The following is a 23,262-nucleotide window of genomic DNA, read 5'->3' on the forward strand; positions in this document are numbered from 1 at the left end:
AGGAGGGGATACCACCCTCCTGCGGCAAAAGAAGATGAAAACGATGGAGAGTGTAGGGTTACCCACGGCACACGCTTGCTAGGAAGGAGGAAACCAGCAACTGTGTGGAGCAGGAAGAAGGGAAAGGCGGGGGAATCAAGGACACCAGATAGTAGAGAAAGAACTGAGACTATGATGGTGATAAGAGAGGGTGGAGAGATTGGACGGGGAAGTTACACACTTACATCACCCAGCAAAACAGAAAACTGGACGGCGTGTTTTGAATAAAAGCTCTCTTTAACACTGGAAAAAAACCCAACAAACTAACCCCCAAAAAAAGAAGAGGAAGGTTGAAAGAGACAGAGGCCAAAGTAGAATTTGGAGTATGGCAAAACCAACAAAAATAAACATGTCCATTGCCCCTGGCCAACTTCTCTGACGTTAGGGCTTCACAATTTTTCTTCTCTTGTGTCCAAAGCAAGAAAGGACAGCAAAATAAAGGATGTTAACAAGGACCATGGAAGGGTCCAGGCTGTAGAGGAGGGATGCAGAAGACTCTCTGAAATCAGAGCCTATGCCAGAGTCAGACAAGGCTAATGGTATTTTTTCACGATCTTGAACAGGTTTAGTATCAAATCCATGCTGCCTGCATAAATATAACAACATTAATCCAGCCCTATTCTCATCAAGGGATTATCTGACTTATATTTATATTTGTTCACAGTTGTAACTGTGATACAGACTGCACCTTCACTTGGTGCTGGCAACCTTATGGATGTTGAACAGTTGTAAACTAAGGAAATTGTTCTGATCACTATGAACAAGGATCACAGAGAGCAAAAGTCTGGGATAATACATTGTTCTCTTTTTAACTCACCTTTTTCAGTTCTGCTCTGCTTATGTTCCGAGTAAGAGTACTTTGACTTCATGGATGGCTCTGGGGAGAGTAAACTTCATAATAGGCACTAACATCAAATCAAAGCAGTTTACAAGATCTGCCACTTGTGTCAGAATATGTGGAGAAATAAACAAGCTGCTCTTCCTTGATCATTGGAGTTTAAATGCTCTATTGATCTGGGAAAAAAATCAAAGGTGCTTTGGAAATTGTGTGTGTGTGTGCATGCATGCTCACACCAGAGAAAATGAAGAGAAATGTAGGGACAAGCAGAAATTAACAGAACAACCAAGCGTTTCTTCTCCACAGAAAGCTGAAATAAAACTAAGAATCATATCCAGATGTCATCTACCCCAAGGTAGGGAAATACCCCTGGAGCGATGTAAGTATGTCAGAAGAAAAGTACACCTTCATCTTTAGAAGTCCCATTTTTGGGGAAAATAAACAAACAAAAAGGACAGCACAGCCAATTGTTCTGTGCCCAGAACAATGCATGAAGTAAATGTCCAGAACCTAGGAAATAGAAAAGTTCAATATATTTTGCATATTTGAAATAAGAAGAGTAATATATAGTGATCACGTAAAGGCAGTATTAGATGAAAAATTTAGTAGTATGGAGAGAGAAGGTTAAATGAAGAAAAAAGATGATATTAGACTAGCTCATATAGTTCAGAGAAAAATGTACAGGGTTTTTCTCAAACAAACATTTTCAGAATAATCTGGAATACAAGATTGGAAGAAGTAAAACTGTAGTAAAGTGAACGCATTCATTCTTACTATGACGGGATGTAGGAACTGCCACACAGGCTAAGACCAGAAAAGGGTGGGAAATATTTGATAAAATATTTTTCTCAGGAAAAAGTGAAATTAATCAAAACAGTCTATCTGTGGGAAAGGATCAGTTCTGGCAAATATTCTAACTTAAAATTTCAATAGAAGTTTCATAACTGTCAAAACACCTGATTCTTTTTTAACTTTCTGCAAATAAGAAAGCTGATATCTTTAACCAGCAAATGTTTTTCTTTCTCATACTTAACACTTTTCTAAACCAATGCTTTGGATTTTAGGTACTTAAGATGTTGTCAATCTGTCCTTCTCTTTTCCTGTCTTACGTTATAGCGGTGACTCTTGGTCTTAGCTAAAGATCTTTGGTTTATAGTAGAGCACTGGGAAATTTTCTGTGTCCTGTGCTATATCAGAACCTACAAAGTGGATATTCTGTGAATGTTTGGACTAATTATCTGCTGTTATATCCCTGACGCTGCAGGGGACTGAATTTGCCAACCCAGGTGGTCCCTTCTCTGCTTCTGCTCCTATAATTTCTATCAGAGAAAAGAAAAGGGGACCTGAAAAAACAACGGCTAAAATTGGAAGCAAAACTATTATACAGGAACATTTCAGCTGACCCCAGTCATGGAAGGGTTTATTTTTGTTTTTTCAATATGTCTTTTTGAAAAAAGCCACTATATTTTGGCTCTTTTTTCTGGCTCAGGCCAGCATGAGCAATGAAAATCCAAGGTGAAAGCGCTCAGTTAATCCCATGGTCTCAAGAGCACCTAAACCCCATTGGTCCTGCAGTATTTCTGTGTTAAAGCTGCTCGGGCAAGCGTCATGGCTGCACCTCTCTTGCGACAGACCTGTGGAGTTTGGCACCTATGTCCTGAAGGAGTCAGACCTGGACTCCAAAGGCGGCATTTCTCCACCAAAAATCCCTGCTCCACCCAGCTGGCATGTCCCGGCTGCGCTGAACCGGGGTCGGGCCCCAGTCACCAGGGAGGTGTCTGCCAGCGGCTCGGCTCTTTGCTGTTGGACGCACCCAACCAAGGATCTCTCCCGCCCTTGGCAAAGGCTGACGATCACACGAAGCTCGTGCAGCAGCATCAGAAAACTCCTGGGCCTGCTTTGAAAGCAGAGAATTGTCCCATCCTTTGTGAGAAAAGTGAATGGCACCTACCTTAGTGGGGAGTCAGGATTAGTGTCACCCCTCCCAGCCACTGCAGTGCTCAGGCTGACCTCTGGGGTTTGGGACTGAAAAGCGCATCCCTCACTGTGCCACGTGTGGCTGGTGCTGATGGTGGGCATCTCCACCTCACGCAGCATCGCCGTGGCCTCAGGATCCCCTTGGACATCTGCAACGTTCCCCTGGCACCACGTGGGGAGGTGATGTGGGGACCCGGAGAGCAGCTTCAACCTGATGCAATAACTTTAAAGTGTCTGAATCACCGACCAGATCTGTCTTTCTGTGATGGCTTAGCGTGCGAAGGCTCTCCAAGGGCTTCTTCTCGCCCTCACCACCGAGGCCTGCCTGCTGCAGTTCTGCTCTGCGCTTCTCCAGACGTCTCCACAAATCCCTGAGGAAAGCCCTGCTCCTGTTCTCTCTCCAAACACCATCCCCTCAGCTTGCTTTTTGCCTCGCATGAGTTTTTCTAACTGAAACAGGCTGGCTTGAAATAAATCAGGCCGAAATGAAGCTTGGAGAAGCGAGCTCAACCTGGGACACAAGTCCGTGCCTACAGGAGACAGCCATACATCATTTAGGAATCTAAATTTACCATCCCTCATGCACAGAGTCAAATTTTCCTCTTTCTTTTATTACCTTTTTATTAATTAGAGCAGCCTACATGTAAGTATTTTAAGACAAAAAAACCCCAACTTTCTTCTAACTGTGCTGTTCTGACTCCAGTGTGTAGCTGGTCAAAAGAATAAGATCGGTTAAAGTTGGAAATCTTATGGAAAGAAGGCTTTTTTTTCTTTTCCAACTTCTGCCTGTTGTCCCGGCTTCCACAGGCTGAAGGAAATGTGCTGTTCAAATGTATATATTTAGTAAATGACAAGCTATACCGTACTTTTTTCAGTGGCCTATTAGCCAAGCCTTATCCAGATCCATCGTTATGAAGTGGCTCATCATTTGAACCCATCTACAGTGAAGCCAAAACCACATAGTTACCTGTAGCCTTCAGCAATGGTGTGTTGGAGGCTTGTCACCCTGGAGGAGCATCTGGGCAGGTGTCCAAGCTCCTGTCACTTTGTCCAGCCATTATGCCACTCCGCCCGTCATGCCCATCACCCTGGGACCTGGCACGTGCCAGTGCTAATTGAACAACAGAACTACCAGCTCTATGTTTGACTTGTGCTACAGTCCTTCATTCTATTACTTCGTTACAGATCAAACCAAGAAAATGCATGCAATTAAAAAACAACAGGCTGTTGAAGATAAGAAAATGCTGCATTATCTATCTATTACTTTAATGCCAGTGAAATTCTGAGCAAGCTCTTCTTGAAAACATCCTCAAGCTCCCAACACACATGCTCTAAGGATCAGCTCTGGGGACAGGACTCACCTCACTGATTCTACCCCAAGTGTATTAAATCAATACCAGGCTCCAAAACTTCAGAAGGAAACCAAACTAACCCCCAAAAGTAAACATATATTCTTAAACCCTGTGGAGGGAACAGACAGATGCAGTGTCAATTACGTATCTTTATAATTGCCCACTTATTGGACCCCGACACAGATGTTTCTCAGTCTCTTACACACAAGAGCTGTGGCTTTAAGTGAGCTCCTCTGTGCTGATTTTGGCATTTCTTTCCCTTTGGATTCTGCTGCAGTTTTATGTTCATCAAGGACTGAAGTTGGGAAAACATAGGCACTCCCTTACATATGAAGCTTTATTAAGTTGGGATCATGCTCTCTGTTGGCAGGCAGAGGAATAGAGAGACAGGAGAATGAAACCGGGAAGGGAAAAAAAACCAAAACAAAACACAAATAACTTTCACTCTTCAGAGCAGGCACGCCTTCTTACTCTGGTTCCCGCTACCGATCATTCATCCCATTCCTCTCAGCTCCCAGCCAGTAAAGAGTCAACATCTCATTCCTACGAAAACATGAGCTATCCCGCTCCTGAACCATATAACCAGAAAACACACTGACAGGGACTCGGGAGGATCCTGTTTCTTAGGATGGAGTTGCATTTCCACAGAAGAACTGAAATATCTTTGATTACAACAGAAGCAAGGTCAACAGTGCTTTGAAGCGTCTTATTTTGCATGGCATGTGTATCACCTAACTTGACTAGAGCCTGGACCTTAACTCCTTCCTTCACAACTGGATATGTATTCAAAGACTCTACAGGGGAAAGTGCACAAACTTGCATGATTAATACCATGTGCACATGTGTGTGTTTGTAAGAGGGATGTACTGTGCTGTGTGGTAGGTACGCGCATCCAAGGAGTGTTTGTCCAAGAACTGTGTGGCCTGGGGAAGGAGGCAAGAACGCAGGAGCTGAGAGCTGGCTCTGCTGGAGAGCTGCACCGCGGGAGCTGCGCAAAAGAAGCACAGCCCAGCTCTGAAAATGCTTCTGAGCTTTTGCGTAACACAGATCAATGGGTCAGACTTCTACTTTCCCAACAGCTTCCCCTGACAAATGCCAAAACAGATATCAGTGAAGTCAAACAGGGCAGCAATAACATCACTGCCAACCAGCGTGAAAATTGGCAGAGCCTGGCACCAAGGACTGCCTATCATCAGAGACAGGGCATGGCCCGGCACAATGACGAACCCACTTAACAGCGCTGTAAAATTAGCCATTTATGAAAACAAATTGAATACTGCAGCAGAGGGTGACGTAAGGAGAGTTGGCTCCAGACAGAAACAGAAACTCCTGTAGCCTGGATTAGCAGAAGAGCTCTGTTATATCAGGGCTCAGGCGTAGAAGCTGATAACAACTTGGGTCCTACATGAGATTTTTAACAGACACAACAGGCCTCCCCTATAGGCACACATGCGGCTCCTACATGACCTGCAGTGACTACTTACATGCCAGCAAGGAGGGATGGAAGGGGAGCAGTCAACACGGGCAGAAGCTGGGGGGGCAGAAAGTAGATGAAGATACAAGGAGGACTCCAAAAGAGAGATGTCTTCCTCTGCGCTCTCCCTCAGATCTGTACAATCACACAGTTTCCCACTTTGCAACTGGGACAGAAGTTGGGGAGAAACTAATTTCTGGTACTGTCAGTAAATTTGGCCCCGTCCCTGGTGTCTGTCCCCCCCCAAACACCCAGAAGGGCTCTTGATTTCAGTGGGGTCCTACAGATGCAACTTCAACAGCAGAACAGGGCTCCTGAGTCTGTCACATCCCCAAACAGTGAAAATGAGAAAGCCAAGAGTTTTGGCAGCCAGAACCCTTGATTTCCTCATTGAGGGAAGCATAATCTCTCCCTAAGCTTGCTGCAGGTCTGGGAGGCTGTGGTGTGCGGAGGATACTCCGAGTGAGTTCCTCTTGGACCCCTTCCAGGTGTTTACACACAGAGCCAAACCTGGCTCCTCTTCAAGAGTGCGTGCGAGGAGGGGGAGGGGGAGCTTAAAAATAAAATAAAAATCACAAAGTCCTCCGGAGCTGAGCTGCAAGCTCTACAGTGCTAAACTGGGGCATTTCTTTTCATTTTTCACAGTGGAATATTATATCCATGCATAAAATGGGTCAAGTGTTATATACAGGCAACAACCCAACCTCCCCCATCCAATTAAAGTATTTTACTACAAATGATCTTTGTGTGTGTTTGTTTAGGTTCCCTATTGTGTGAATCAGAGATACTTGCACCAAAGACAGACACGGGGTCTTAGATGTTGGATTAAACACATTAAAAAATACACTGACTGTGTTTTGCCACTGATGAGATCTGTGTGAACCCAAATTCTGTCTTTCCTATCTTGAAAGGGAGGCACTTTGAGCCCTGGGGCTTAAGTTAAGATTGGGAACCAAGAAGAGTGGAGTATGAGAAAGCCAGGGGAAATAAAACAACTAATAATCTGTTTCACCTATGGAATGACTCAACTGCCTGTCCTGCTAAAGGCAACAGGGACCAGCCCATGTCCAGCACCTCCTGCCCACCCCAGCAGCCACACACAGAGTGTCCCCCTCCCCACAAGTGAGCAGAGCAGATGGGATTGGGGAAAGTTAAGGCAATACACTGCTGAGTTCATCTTAGGTTTTGTTTTCCTTAGGACAAAGCAACTTTCTTGCAAGGGGACAGTCACGCAGGTCAGGGATGGGGCAGCGGCGATGGAGAAAATCGAAGGGCAGAGGCGAGCGGGGCTGGCGGGAGCAGCCGCGGTACCACCGGCACAAGCATCCGCTGCCTTCTGGTAGGAAGTGACTCCGGTTAAAGGGGAAATCCTCCCTGTCTCTTTAAGGCATCCTAGGACATGGAAAGTTTGTACTTTCAGGGAATCTCCTTGCCAGAAGAACTGTAAAACATGTCTTCCTTCCCCCCCCCCCCCCCCGCTTTCTCTTTGACTTGTTTTCTTTTTTTTTTTTTTTTTAAGGGCATTTCCATTTTCTATGACTTCCTTCAGAGCAAAGATGGATGTGGCGACATTTATAAGGGTTTGTAACCCTCCGAAAAGTATCCAATTTCACGACAACTTTGCTGCACTTTATCACTAAAGCGAGGAGAGGGCGGGAGGTGGTGGGAGGGGGGGGGGAGAGGGAGTGAACGCAAGGGAAAAGAACCCAAATTGATGATGGGCTCATAAAATTTAAATAAGAAAAGTGCAATATTCCGCATTATTGTTCAGCTCAGACAGCTTAGACTGGTAGCTGCTTTGAGTACTAAATGATTTTATAGGGCTATTTGACCTTACAATCATTTGTGTTACACTTGCCATTTCTAAGGGGAGACAAAAATACTCCACACATCCTCTAGCTGCAGTGCTAGTCCCAGCCCTAGCTGAGTGTCGAGGGGTTGGGAACTTTATAAACTCATTTGATTCATTTGAGGTTTCACAATAGCCAAAAGTTCCTTTATAGCTTTTTGGAAACCACATGTGAACATTGCATCTGAAAAGGTAACAGTGAAGTACACTCAAAAGCTAATAAAAGTAAGGAAATCGTATAGGGACCTTAGATATGCGTTTCTTTGCAGCCACACACTCGACACATACATTTCTTTTCATACATACATACAAGCTACTTTCAAACGGTCTAGTGACAGTTTTCCAACCTGAAAATTAGATAAAAACCCACTGTAAAAGCTCTCTCTCCTATCTGCATCTTAATCCGTACACACAGAAATAAAGAAACTACCCAGGATACTGCCATTTCCCTATGCAAAAGTTTACATAACTTTTTCTGTGAGCATCTACTTTCAGACAGTTTGCCGAGCTCCGGTTATTTCACCGAATATATATCTAATAAGCGCAGCCGAGCGTGTTTACACACGCACTCCCCTCCGTCTGTAGGTCGCAAGGCACACACGCACGGTTCAACGTCCACACACAGGCACTACACACACGCACGCCTACAGCTGCCTGCTCTGCCGGCTCCCGCAACGTAAAAGGGATGCTGCAGCCACAGGCACCACGAACTACCTACCTGCAATGACAGCCGGAGATCTCTGTCCTCCTTCAGCTTTCAGCCACACTTGCAAAGTGAAGGCATCTCGGGGCAGCTCAATATCTGCCTTCAGCCGCAGCTGATCACCTTGTCCACTGAAATAGAGCGCCCTGCTCGGGGTGAGGGACTCCTCGGCGTCCTTTACCTCCCGCTGTTGCCTCCTGCGGGGGCCGTGCCCCGGCTCCAGCCCCGCAGTGGAGCGCCTTCCTCGGGCTAACCTGGTGGCACAGGTGCCCGGGGCAGTGTGGAGGAGCTGGCGGCTCTGCCTGGTGTCCCTTCGTGCCCTGCGGGAGCGCTCGTCCATCCCACATTCGGGTCCACTGGCTAGGGCTGTACAGAGAAGCGCAAGAGGCAGCAGCAAACTCCAGAGCTGCATTTCCAATCTTCCCCCCCCTTCTCCCCTGCAAATCCTCCCGATCTGCCAGCTTTGGGCTCCTCCTTGCCTTGACTTTCTTCTCTTGTTCACCCTTCTTGGTATTTGCTCTTTTTATAACCCTTCTCAGTTGCTTTTTCTTTTCTTTTTTTCTTTTTCTTTCTTTCTTTTTCCTGCTTATAGATTTTTTTTCCCCTTAAAACAAATAAAAATAAAATAAATCAAAACTCCTTCTTGGTTGAAATGTATTTCTCTGTTCTTCCTCCTCTATCTGTCTTCTTCTCCTCTATTCCTCCACAGCTGGAATTCCTCTCTCTTCTTTTCTCTGCTGGATTTTCTTCCCTTTATTTTTTTCTTCTTAAAAAAAACACACACACACTCTCACACACACACACAAAACAAAACAAAAAACCAAAACAACACCCCCCCCCCAAGCTTTCTCCAAGACTCAGACCCACTGATTTCCCTCCCCCCAAAAGATGCTCTAATCTATTTATTTTTTTGGCCTCCTTTATAACATAAGCCACAACCCCCTCCTTCCCCCCAACCTCCCCCCCTCCCTTCTTCTCCACAAAATGAAAGAAAAGAGAAAAAGCCCCTCAGAAGATGAGTAAACAAGAATATGCTAATCTACTCTAGGGTGCTCCACCTTCCCAATTGAATGATTCCCATTAAAACTGCAGGGATCATGACTAATCAATCAGCTTGAAGGAGCAGATAGCTCCAGAGGTTCAAACACTTTTGCTGTTTTCTTTTTCCCCCCTTCTTTTCCTCTCTTCCTCTTTCCCCCTATCACTTTCCCCCCTCTTATTTATTTTTTAAAGAAGACAATCAAGATGAATGGATCAATGTGACAAAAATCCTGCACCCCCCTTTTTGCAATCTCCCCAGCTTTCTTTCTCAGTCCAGTCCAAAACACACATTCCTATTTTTTTTTCTTGGCAAAAGAGAAAGCTATTTCTCCTCTCAGACTCCCCGTTGCACTTTGCTGGTAAACCTTATGCTCCTCTGCAGCACATAAAGAGTCTTGAAACTTGAGTCTCAGATATTTTTTAATTGCTTTCTTTCTTTCTTTCTCTCTTTTTCACTCTCTCTCTCTTTTTCTAATTCTTTCTTTTCCTCTTATTATTTTCTTAAAGTTATGCAATCAGCCAGGCTCCCCCTTTTGTGGTCCCCCTCAGTGCAGTTGTGTGCAGCTAATCCAAATGTTGCATCAAAGGTCCCCATCGAATCATCAGGAGCTAAAAGGAGAGAAGCTTTTTGAAGAGCATTTGCCTTCCAGAAGCTGTAGCAACAGAGCAGGATTTGGCTTTCGAATGCTCCAAAGACTCCTGTTTTTTTTTTCAAATAATAATAATAAAAAAAAAATATTAATTTTATTGGTGAATTGAGTCAAAAAATCCTCTCTCAATATTGCTAATTTTTCAGTCTAAGGAATTCTGCTCCCCTGGTTTCCTTGGCTTAGTTGTAGCCACAGGTAAGATTCTGGCTGCTTGCTGGTTTGTAGATCTCTGTTTCTGAGCTGGGACGTTTCTTTTTTTTTCTCCTTTTTTTTTTTTTAATATTTTTTTTCACTCTTGAAAGATCTCAAAAGCTCCCCCTGATGGCAACAAAAAGGATTTTTCTAAGTACTTAATAAGTGGAAATGACTTAGCAGTAGCACACTCTGAACCTACGGGCCACTATTCCACTCGGAAGAAGTCCAGTAGAACCAAGTTAAATTGCACCAAATTCAGTCACAAGCCCAGTAACCCACATCATCCCCTTCCTCCATCGCAAAATTAAGGACTGTCACACCTTATCTTCCTATAAACTTTTCACAGAAATCACGCAAGAGAGTTTTCCTGGAACTGTAATCTTTCTGCTTTTGCAGATTACCCTATTAGTATGAGTTTGTTATGACTACTTACACTTAAAATATACATGATAAAATTAATTAAAGTAGATTTTTCAACAAGAAATAGTTGTTGCATGCTTCAAGGCTGCCAAGATTTTTATTTTTTTTTTTTCAGTTTCTTACTAATTTGCAAACACTCAAGAATGTACAACTGGCATTTTCAGAGATGCTGGATATGTCCAAAAGTCCCACGAGAAGTCAACAAGAACTACAGCTGAGCAGCCCCTCTCCAGCCATGCAGACCTTCCCTCCACAACAGCTCTACTTACAGGAAAGACACAAATTACTGGCAACATCTCCAAAGTTTTTAATAGGAGACCTCAAAGCAATTAAGCCTCTCAACAACCAGGAGGAAAATGTTAGCTAGGAAACAAACTATACCACGGTATAAACTCCCATAAATGTCCCGAGGAACTCAGAGGGATGCAAAAAAGACACTTACGCATATGTGTCTGCTCGGCAGAAACAATTTAAGATCAGAGCTAAAGTACTGCAATTTACTATTCTAATTTAACGCATAGAGGATAGTGCAAATCAAAGAAAAAAAAAATTAAAGTGAACCTGTTCAACTTCAAATAAGAGCTAAACCAGGAAAAGTCCTGCTGCCAGGACACTGTTTTCTCCACTTGACAACTCCCCCAAAGTCCCCGGGAACTTTGCCCACGTCGAGTCTGGAAGAGCAGGCTCTTTAAGCTAAATAATGCACGTTCCAGTTTTTTCCAGTGGAAAAAGCTAATTCTGTGAAATCACAGTGTTTCTTAGGGACATTATGATTTGGCTGATATCATCAAAGAAAATAATCGAAACATTTCAATTTGATAGCACTGCACCATTTCATTTTGAATGTATTTGACCTTCTATCTCTTACAGTATTACTGGAAAAGAAAGGGCTTCACTGTGACCAAAACGCAGCACTTCCATGCATCTGACTGAAACTCCAGTAACAAATTCTGGGGTATTCTTGCTACAAAGGAAAGGCCCAAAGCTCAGCTTTCTGTACTCACAGTAGACAGCAAAAGTAGGAAAAGATGGAATTTACTTCTAGAGCATGAATTACATGCTCTGTCAGTTTTATTTCTAAGACATGGCAAAAGCATAAAGAAAATGTGATACATAAACTCTTGAGTCCTGAGTGATAAAGGACAGAGAGTGGAAGAGATGCGATTTTAGGAATAATGAGTAAATCTGGGATTCCTTAAGTCTGTGGGTCAGATCTAACTTCCCTGACAACAGATGAAATTCTACCCTGCACAGATGGACGTTTATTCTCTGCTTAAGCCAGTACTTAAGTGATGTACGGGCCTTCTGGCAGAGGGGTTTCTACCCAAGGAGAATAATCCTCCTGTTGAACTCGAGTGGAGTATTCTCCTAAGTAAAGGGAGCAGGATATTGTCCTGCATGTAGAGGTATTTTCACAAGAAAAAGGAAAAAAGCAGCAAACCCTAGATACACATATAGAGACAAGAATTAAAATAGATATTTATGATATTATGCCAAAAAAATAGCATTGAGCTACATGCTGTATGCAGTCATTATAAGTAGAAATACTCAGCAGGAATCTTAGCTGAAGCTGCCAATAACTCCCAGGTTCAAGACTAGAGCTGAGTGAATAAATCATAACAAATAATGGTTTTGTCAAATTTCGACTTTTTTCCTCCTATTTGCAAGCAGACTGCAAAACCTCTCAAATATGTTTGAAATTATATGCCCGTTTCTTCCTCATACTTAGTCTTTCTCTAAGGCCAATTAGCACACAATTTACTGGAATGTACACATTTTCACATTTGTTCTGTGTTAATTAGGCAAGGAAGGCACACTGCATTATTTTTGGCTCCCCAGGGGTCAGGTTTAATCACTCATGATACAGTAAAATTACTAATTTTACATATGATGGGAGATACCACTGCTTGAAACTCTCCTTGTGAAAAGCAGTGTTGGCTCTTCAAATTACTCACATGAAGGTCAACTAAAAACAATGTCTCTTGAAAGTCGAGCTGAAAAGTCTGCCAGTTACAGCTGAATCGAGGCCCTACTATTTTGGGCAAGTAGTTGTACGTATTTGTCCTTACTGTGCACAACTCTATCAATCACAGCAGGGGCTTGCATGGTTTTTACCCCTCACCGATATCCCAATCAAGTTCCTCCGAACTTGGCTTGGGTTGAGGATGGCTGAAATGCAATCCAACAGCTACTCTGCTCAGAATCAGACAGGGCCCAGACACCAGATTTTAATGCAACGTGTTGGATTCAGGGAATATTTTATGCAATCAACAATGGTATGATAGGAATCACACTGCCTCCACAGAATAGCAAGGAATGAAACCCAAAGAGCCGAGAATAGCTTCAAAGAAAAAGGGATTTGGGGCATTCTGTGTTGCGAATCCCATAAAGTCCAGCACCTCTTAGGAGAGAGACAGACCCATTCGCTTGGTGTCAAGACAGTGAGACAGGGTTGCGTTAGGTGGAACGCAGCTACAGCTCCTCCTAAGCCCAAGAAAATGCAGAAATGCTAATAACCGAAAAACCAACAATAAAAAAATGTCAAACATGTTCAGCCCTGGAAAAGATTTAACAGAAGACCTCATTTGGACTCAGTGTAAATTGGCCAGTTTTTTAAATGTTTTCTCTATCTGTCCATCCTCCTCCCACTTTAAAAAGGACAAATGATTAAAAAGTCTGTATGCTGCCTTTATTATCACACTCCATACTAATAACAATCCTGATTTTAAGGTTCCTTTATAAGTGTTGCCTGCATACTCATAATTCCATACAACTACGCTAGCTGGAGCAGAAATCAGAACACCAGCACTACATTGCCTTTATTAGTGGGTAAGAGACTCTTCTGCTGATGTCCCCCACTTGTCCCATATGTAAGATACACATTATGTTCATTTACATCAATAAAACAGCTTCATGTCAGTTTGAAATACACCATTTAATCCAGAAATGTTTACTGAACAATTAAGAAGTGCAATAAATGACAATCAAGACTAAACATATAATTGATGACTTCATGAAGGTATCAGTAATTTTATAAGGTAATTTGCAGTCAGTGGTTATAAATTCCTTTTTAAACCTGACATACCACTCTTTTTTGCCCTGCAGAGAGCTGTATTTCCTAACAATACTGATGCCTGTTCGCCTGGAATTTGGTTACTTTATCCTTCAAATTTCCCTCATGAAATATCATATTTCCAGAAAAATTACATATTCTTTGTATTTTTTTCACCACATTCTTGAAACACATTCTTGGGGGTGGAGCAATAATCTCTATTCTACAACACTGTGGTGAGAGCAAAAAGACACAACAGATGATGTAAGCAATGGGGCACACTCTTCCTCTTCAATTAAATCATGCAAATGCTGATTAATTCAGTGGGTCCATTTTAATTTGGACTGTATACTGCAATTCTGGGTGTTCAGGATGGCCTGCCCAGATGAAATCCTTGCTCAGGCATGAAGAGAAGAATAACCACGGACCTCGCCTATGTGGTGCCCAGTCGCCCCTCCAAGGCCATGTCCCTGTGGGCCAAGACACACACGTGAGGATGCACAAGGCTTATGTGAGCAGCCCCAGCGGGTCCCACGGGGTGACTTTGGGGCCAGGCCCTTTACCTCTCACTTCTGCAGGGCCACATCCCGCTACCAGAGAGCACCACACAGGCAAAGGAGGCAGGTTCCGAAAGCAGCAGACTGATGGGGGCAGCAAAATCACAGCCTAAAGCAAAAGGTAGTGAGAGGAGGAGGGACCTTCTGGGTCTCCGCAAGTGCCCACAGCACCATGTCCAGCCGGCCCCACACCACTGGGGTGGCCAAGGGGCTCCCCTGCACACCCCCGGGAGGAGCAAGCTCCCAGCACCCTCCCCAGGTCCTCCTGGCATTGTCACTTATCAAAAGCCCGGCTCAGAGACCCCTACCCCTTTTGGACAGGTTTAAAACCCCAACAAGAACACAAAAACTCTTTGCCCAGCTTTCCCCTCACATTTAAGGTGACTGAAATGATGCCTATTTTAAAAATCTGTTTGCCCAGAGATTTAAGATCCTCAGATGAAACCAGGATGCTGAAACCCAGAACCGTAGAATAATATTTTTATCACTTCTGCACTTCTTGCCCAATGAGGAATTTCTGAGGGGCCAAGAGGAAGAACTATCAAATGCTGCTCCTGAAAAAGCAGGTAAAACCCAGGAGAGTGCACAAGGAGATACCCTGATTTTCTGGAACACAAGATGTGTTATGGGGTTCCCAAACCATCTCACCCAAAAGTTCTATGTCCTCCAGTATTTCCAGGGTTGGACCAAAAGCTAAAGGAAGAGAATTAGACCAGATTGTGCAGGAAAGGGGAACCAGACAAGCAGTCAACTGAACAGGAAGGGAAAAAACTCCCTGTGATTTGCATGTCCTAGTGATTTGCACATACTGGTAGCTGGTTTATGACCTGCAGGAGGAGGACTGCACAGGGCCGTTGCTTTATTCACCCCTGAGCATATTCAGTTTGTTTGGGCTGCCTCGCTGCAGTCCGTAACTCAAGGGAGCTGTATCCATGACAGGACCCACAAGCCCACCCTGACATCTGCCAGAGCCACCTCAAATCCATCTCCAGGATGCACAGGAGTACTCAGGCTCCCAAAACAGCCACAACCAAATCAGGAGGGCCACAAGGGAGGAGGAAAGACTGTGTCACTGAACCAAACACTTAGCGGACAGCACCAGACAGTCAAGCAACTATAAAACAGAAAAGATGGGGGCTCACCCATTACACCGGGGTCCCCCACCTTTGTAAACATATGGTACATTAGCAGACACATTCTCCCCCAAGAGGGATGTATCCACAACAGAAAACACACCACTGCCGTTGCTGTTAATTAGTCACCACCCCATTGGCAAGTCTCAGCCAAGAGGTCAAGGACTGGGTGAGCTCTGGAGCCTAAACTATCCTCTTAGACCTACTAATGTTTTCCCCACAAGATAAATAGCATCTATGGGTGCAGAGAGGGGAGGGGGGCTGCCTTGAAAAGGCATATGGGGCCTCTGCTAGCAGGGTACCTGTTCAGAAGATACATGGGAGGTCATCAGTCTTCCAGTGCTCCGCTCTGACGTTTTCCTGTAATGTTTTAAAAGTGATGTATGGCTAAAGAGAAAGAGGTCGTTATCAGCTGTCCTGAGGAGGAACACAGCAGAAGCAGCGGGGTGGCCCTCCAACCTCATGCGCCAGGGTGGGCTCCCCCGGGCAGGGTGGCATTGGCCACTGGAGGAGAGGGGGGTCTGGGAGGTGGGGGTGGAGAAGAGGGTTCTGCTTGCTGCTCTCTGAGCAGTCAGCACATTGTGGTACTGTATCAGAAAAGCCACACGAGATGCTCTGAAAGCCAGCAGGAAAGTCTGATGCTGGCACGTAAGTATGCACGGGGAGAGACAGGAAGCAGGACTCAGACAGGCAGATGGAAATACACGGCTCAGGAATAATCTAGAAAATTCAAACATATCAGTCCATGTTTTGATGTTCACAGACACCATCTACAAGAAAGTTTAACATGCCCAAATGTTTTTCCTAAACTAAATTTCTGCTCCAATGCCAGTACTAACAGGATTAACATGAGAAACCTGTTGTGTCTTGCTATTGAAGAAGATAATCAAGCAAATGATAAACAAATTGATCAAGAGAAAGATACTGTGTGTCATTCTGCAGCAAGAAAGCCAAAAGACAGAATTCTGAGGAAAAGCTTCTCTGCATTTGAGAGCTATTCCCAGTGAAACGGGATTTCCCCTTTCTGCTTTCATTTGAATGGCATTTGAAAAACACAGCTGCAGAGTTCCATGCACACAAGGTATGGAGCCAAGTGGGGAACCCTCCCAGGCCGTCACAGCCTTCAGCAGCAGATCTGAATTTAGCCGTTTGTCCTGTCCTCACAGTACACAAGGCCCAAGTCAAGTCCTTGACTCAAACGCTCGCAAGCTTCAACAGGCATCTGATCCTCATCCGGACTGGGGTCCTCGAGACCACCCATAAATCAGCAGTCAAAGGCAACCTTCTGCCCCCAGCTGACACAGGAGGCTACATCAGTCCCAACACAACGCACCCGGTGTCTGACCCAACCTCTGCCAAACTGCGGATTACACCTTAAACCTGGACTTCAGAGCAAGGCAGGCAGGATCTGGCATCGCAGAGCAAGGTGATCACCCACCTGCCTGGACAATATAATGAATCTTTTCAGTCATGTGCTTAGTTTCAGATTTTGAAAAATCTCATCATTTTCTCTGTCAGTCCCTTGCACCTGAAACAAGCACTCCAGAGTTCTCCCTTCCTGATCCCAGCCACGCTTTGCCATCCTCATACCTGCCTTGCACCCCAGCTGCCTCATCTTCCTGTGCCCCCCAATACTCTGCCCACAGAATCCACAGATATTAATTGATTTGTCAAAAGAAAGTTCAAGCAAGGATGTATTAAATCAAAACATTCCACTCATACCTCCCAGGCTTCTCAGTGCAACTGAGATTCCTCAAATACGGTAAAAGAACAAAACAAGACAAAACAAAACAGAGAAGGAAAGAACAGAAAAAGTGGAAATAGAAACCAGACGGATGAAAAGCAGAAGGAAAAAGAAAACCAACAACAAAACACAAATAAGTTGGAGGACAGCCCTCACTAAAAGCTGCAGGTTGGGTTTTTTTGTTAAGAATTTGGCACCAGTGGCTTTCTGTGATATGTCACTGCATGAAATAAATAGAATAGAGCAAGCATTATAGGAAACAACTGCCATATGTGAGGGTGGTGGCAGCCTGTGCTTTCCCCGCCACCCCCTATTGCTTTCGTCTGCACTAAAGCTCCGTTTAAACTAGTGAAATCCATCTCTATCTGTCTTAATGTATAAATACATTTTCAGCCAAGACCCACCACTGGCTGTAGTTGTATGGCAACTCTCAATCGAAATGTCTAAGCAGGGTTTTGACTTTATCCCCAGCTCATTGTTAACGCATTTAACAGGATTTTCAAAAATTCCCTTTGCTCTTTGAGGTGATACCCGGTTCTCCAGTGATACGTAGCAGATCTCTCTGATGCAGTACAGCTCGCTATTGAGTGTCAAACCCTGTTTGCCCACTAGCACAGAAAAACAGAAAACATCATATGGACAGCTATAAAAGCTGCAGAGAACTGGATCTGAGAAAACTATAACCTTGTTTGTATTGGAGGATACTTCACGTATCCTAGTTTTAAAACTGCTTGTTATTGCACGAGTACGTCTGTGCACAGAACTGGACATACTAAATGGACTGGACTGTTGAAATGGCAGCTCAGATACACTGCTAAGGCAGGTAATTAAACCGATGAGTATGTGAATGACCTGGTTAAGAATCTCAAGAAAATAGAAAATTCCTCAGGAGGCAAAAACTGGAATTGAAATATCAAAATTTATCCTGTAGCAAAAAATAGCCTCCTTTCATTCCTTTGCCACCAATGCTTTAAAAAAGAACAAGGAAAAAGAAAAGTGCATCAAATGAAAACCCAAATAATACATGAAAACATTCTCCAAAACTAAATAGGCAGAGAAGCACAAAGCCCTGTATATATTCAATACTATTTTTAGAAAACATTTAAACCTACAGACTTCAAAATTAATTCTCTAAAGTACATTTCTATAGCGCAATACAAATCTCCTTAAATTCCATAGTTCACAATATTTATACAAGAAGGTTCCCTTTGCTATTAAATGCTATAGGACCTGCCCAGAAAGGTTAGCAACTCTTTCTAGGATATCAAAATCTTTTCGGTTCAGTTCATCACTAAGAAAAGTTTGGACTGATTTTAATTTGATCAGACTTGAGTTGTTGTCAGAATAGTTTACTGAAGAGATTGTGAAAAATAGGGAGGCTTTTTGGTTCACAAATGAAATCAACTTTGTTAGGAGTATTCACAGTATTTCAGCCCTTAAAATGTCATGTGCTCCAAAACAGTACACGCTTTGTGGCAATAATGTATTGCCAATTGTTAATAGGAAAAGCTGTACGTGGAATTTACAGCAATCACTTCACGGGGAACGCAGGCAGCTTTCTCACTAACGGTGAGTTAGGTGATAAGCCCCACTGTATTGGCAAATCCACCAAAATCAAGAGCTATACAGGTATGTTGGTGCCTACCTTTCCAATTATGTCAGTGGAAGTGAAGGATTTAAGTAGGAGTTGATGTTTACAGATTCAACTGGTAAGTTCCTAGAAGGTTGCAGTGATAGCTGTTCTTTTTCCAACCTTGTCATGTACGGCCAAGGTTATCAAGTTGATCTGATCCTTTTTGATCGCCTTCTTTGATGTGATTTCTTGGAGGACGTCACGAGCCTTCACTCCTCAAAAATCTCACCTAGAAACCACCTGAAGGTATCAGAAGGGAGCAGAGGGACCAGGGCAGAGGTGCAGCAGACAAAAACATCTGCTGACATTTATTATACAAGTTCAAGCCTCCATCCTTCTATGCGTCTTTTGCCAACACTAAATTCAGCAAGACTGCCATCAGAAAAATGCAATTGGAAAATGAGAAAGATTATCAGGCTCAAGAACCAGTACTTTAAACCGCATCCTATATTGGGCTTTTGTTTCCTCATTCCACTAACTTACTTTTACTAAGGCTGATTGTAGCAATGGCATGAAATTAAGAGAGAGAGGGGGAAAAAGGAAAAAGAGGGGAGGGGGGGAAGGAAGAAAAACACTCTCTGTTTGTTTAGATTGGGTCACATTGTGAATTTAGGTTTCATTTTTCTCTTAATTTTGTGCAAAGATTGGCCTTAAGAAGAAACACATTTCTGGAATTGGGAACCTACAGCATGGTACAGCTTTCAAGACACCATGCCAAAGTGTCTCTTTAATTATTTTTTAGATGAATTTTCCTTGTTCTGAGCTAATGGGTAACAGACCATGTCACAAAAATATTCCACATCCCTATTTATTCAGCAGAGGAGAGTTTTTCCTAAGAGTTTTTAAGGGATTTAAAAACTATAGGCAGAGAGTCCTTGGAACCAATGCCTGCACACTGTAGGCATCTAGTTCAGGTTCACTGGAGCTACATTCAGCCAAGGACTTCCAGTTTCAGGTGCAATTTAAGATTAAATTCAGGATGCTCAGGAGGCAACAGACCTGTTTGCTCTCCTCTGTTACCTCACTGCCTTCACATCCCAGAGTAAAACCCTAAGAGAGCTCCTAGAAACTATAGGTACAGCTTCAACAAACCTTTAAAACAAAATAAACCTGCTTGAGCAATTAAGATGTTTTTGATGTTTAAAAATACTGAATGCATGAAAATTAACAGATACCCCTGAGTTATCTTCAGCCAGAAAAGCCAAAAGAAACCCTGGAGCAAGCCATTTTCAGCTACAAAAGCTGCATGGCAGGAGTAACTGTAGGAAGTCAGCTGAGAAGCTTGGCTCTGGGAATCTCTCAGCCCCTCCGGGTTCAGCCTTCCTCCTCAGGAACCACTGCCAGGGGGCACCTGAGGCAAGAGAGATGGCCAAAACTGGTGTAGGATACTGATGTTGGGCGGCCACCCAATGCCTCAGCCACCTCAGCTCTGGGGGACTGGGTGGGATGCTCTTTCTGGAGGAAATCACACTTTTCTCTAACGTAAGTCCTTCCCAAAAGGGCTGCTGAAGCCAGCCCGCTTTTTGTTCTCAGTAATCATTTTACCAATATTTCAAAGGCATTATGTAACTGAAACAGTGTAAAGTTATTGCTACCGACATTGTCAATAAATCATTAACATTTCTTAACAGGAACAGCACAACTGTTCATGTCATGGCTGTCTCATTCACTTTCAAATCAAAGCTTTCAAATTAAATATTCATTTATTATTAAAATATTAATGCGGTCCCACTGTTTCTGTAACAAATATTAATTTCTTATGGCATTTCCAGGCAAATGCATATATTATAAACTCTGCCTCCCACAGGAGGTCCCTTTCCCTCTTTCAGCATTATCCTGATACGGGGCCAGGAAGGGACTTGGAGAGAAGGAGGGGCTGCCTGATGAAGGGGAAGCAAGGTGGATAATTTAACTTAAAGTGTACCCCATTCCTCCCCTCCCACACACCTTCCCCACCCTTAGATCAGGATATCGAAGGCTGCCATTATATCTCCCGCCTACAGAATGAGTCATTCATACATTCAGCAATTCCTGTTGGAAAAACAGTGAATGCCTCTGTCACCAGAGCCCATTACAGAAATTAAACTTTGCAAATCATCAGGGAGGGGCAACATTTAAAGTCTTTCAAGGCACACTTCTGGTCTCTCTGGTCTCAGTAAGAGCAGAATTGATTTGACAATCAGCTTTTACAGACTTAATGTCTACGGTAGGCAGCACGCACATACCCGGGTAGGAAGTAGTTCAGAGGAATAGACCACTTCTCTCCTGGATATTTTCTTTTTTTTTTTTTTTTTTTCCAGTGGTTCATCTCAGGCAAAAAGACACTGAATGGAAATCCACAGTGGCATTTCCATTGCTGTACCACAGCTGACATCTAAGACTCGCACGAAGAGGACCTCTCGCCCATCTGGCTCCTGCCGTGTGTGACGTGAGGGTCCCTGGAGGCAGAAACCAGGGAGGGCAGGGAGCCAGGGGGGGCCGCAGCACCCCAAGCAAATCCTCGAGCTTTCAAGGATTTCACTCTGTAGGAAACCTTGATTGGGAGCATTCAAAGGAAAAGCTAAGATTATTCACTGACAAATGGTCAAGACATAACCCCATTCAGAAAGGCTAATTTTCTGCACAGTTTACTATAATTACTTCTGTTGCTTGTAGCTTCCTTATCCCTCCTCCTGAGACCATTAAATCTACGCTACTGTTCTTCAGAGAGAGGAATAAAAGCTCTTTGGGCTTCAGGCTCTTTAGTATTTTCTCTCATTATTTCTTTATCCAGTCATGAGACATCCTGGATTTTGTTTGGGGATTTGTTTGTTTGTGGGGGTTGTAGTGTTTTTTTAAACCAAGTACTTCATCTGCATAAAATTCATTCACTTGCATTCTTCAGGGGAAGGGAAATTACTTCTTGTCTCAATTTGTCAAGAGCTTTTTGTCATTGTCAATTTTCAAAAAAATCTGTCAGTGCCAATTGCCAGACCTCCCTATCTCTACATCTCTTACATGCCTGTGAGGTCTTTGAGGCAGGGATAGCATTATCAAGGCTTAACAAAGAGCTTCAAGCACAAGTGAACACAGGTTGCAACTGAAATACGCTGGTGCTGGATTTCAGACTGGTGGTTGGATGCTGACTTTAAAATGATGTTGGGAGATTCCTTCCTCAATAGGAAGAGCAAGAGGCACCACCCTGGAGGTACCATGTCACTTTATGCCTTTCTAATCCTGCTACATGCCAAGTCTTTGTGTCTGGGTATTCATTGCCTGAGTGCTCAATGGGATTAGAAAAGCTACTTTCTCAGTTTATGCTGAATACAAGAAAATCTGTTAGCTCAAATGGGTTCTTGGCTTTCTTTGAGGTCTGCCATCACAGGACATGTTGCAGAAGCCATATATGATAGTCACTTAGGATTGAAACCACAAAGGACTACCTTTGACAGTACTAACTTGGGGTACTTTTATCACTGAGAGAGGAGTTTGGATGCCTGGTCTACCAGAGGGTGTTTCTGCTTGGCAATCTTTCTTTCTGTGCAAATCCCATACAATGACCATCTTTGGCAAGAGTGCTCCTTGGCAGAAACTAGTGACATGAGCGGTGAATGTAATATCGGAATTGTGTTTCCTTAAATTCTCAGAGATCACATACAAGGTTCAACCATCACATCCAGGAGAAGCACGAAAACCCACCGATTCAGCCAGGCAACCATCTCACCCAGCCATCACCCCTCCTCTCCCAGCCCTGCCCCTCTCCCTCCCCTCTCAGCAACCGCCTCCCGCTAAACCCATCACTCTCCCCTCCTGCCAAAAAATTGTTCCTCTGCATCTAGCCCCAAATGTAACATTCACCTCCCCTCTTCTTTCCCTTTCTGTAATTGCATCCTTCCCCTCTCGTACTGTCCAACTCCTCCACATTCATTTTCTTTCTCCCATTACTCTCACTTTCCATTCTCTCCCCTCATCCTTCCCACTTGTAAATGGTACCTGTCCTTCTTTATATATCACTTTCCCTTTCTCCCTCCAAAGCAGCATCCAGCTCCTGGAAGCATTCACTGTCTATTTTACCTCCTCTCTGTAAAATACTTCCTGACTTTTTTTTACTTTTTTTTTTTTTTTTTTTTTTTAAAAAAAAAGGATGCTACATAAAAATAAACTATATTCTTTTTTGAAAGTCCCTGTGACCATTAAACCACCACACTCAGCGGTGAGTTTTTACAGCTCATCATAAAGCCTCCTGCAGTCCCATTATAGTTGACTAAGGGAATAAAATATGGTTTGAAAATAATCCCAACAGTCTACCATTACTGATCTCCTCCTGTGCTTCTTAACTGATTAAAAAAAATCAACATATTAGTACTTTCTCCCCAGGTTTTCAGAGCAGCTCCCAAAGGAGATAAAGGAAGGGAGAGCATGCAGGGTAGCTCCAGCTGAATCCACCATGCTGGTTACCAGTCCACGCACAAAACAGAACGGATGCAACGCACCCAACCACTCGCCTTGCCCTGCGATGCAGAGGCATCCAGTCACACATTTGCTGCCGATTAAGACACCTTTGAGTGGCATCAGGCTAGTTTTTCGATCAGAGATCAGGGACGGTACAACAAGGCCTCCAGAAGG

General features: G+C 43.7%; 1 protein-coding gene across 1 annotated transcript in view; it reads right to left on the reverse strand.

Annotated features, from left to right (window-relative positions):
- The window catches only part of PAPPA (pappalysin 1), a 183,070-nt gene extending 174,023 nt beyond the window's left edge, over window positions 1-9,047 (reverse strand). Inside the window, exon 1 of the mRNA XM_074923417.1 lies at window positions 8,248-9,047. Within this exon, the coding sequence (XP_074779518.1) occupies window positions 8,248-8,644 (397 nt within the window). The 5' untranslated portion in view covers window positions 8,645-9,047. The remainder of the gene's footprint in view (window positions 1-8,247) is intronic.
- Between the last annotated feature and the right edge of the window lie 14,215 nt (window positions 9,048-23,262).

Source organism: Athene noctua, chromosome 20 (genome assembly GCF_965140245.1).
Source record: "Athene noctua chromosome 20, bAthNoc1.hap1.1, whole genome shotgun sequence".
Taxonomy (NCBI): domain Eukaryota; kingdom Metazoa; phylum Chordata; class Aves; order Strigiformes; family Strigidae; genus Athene; species Athene noctua.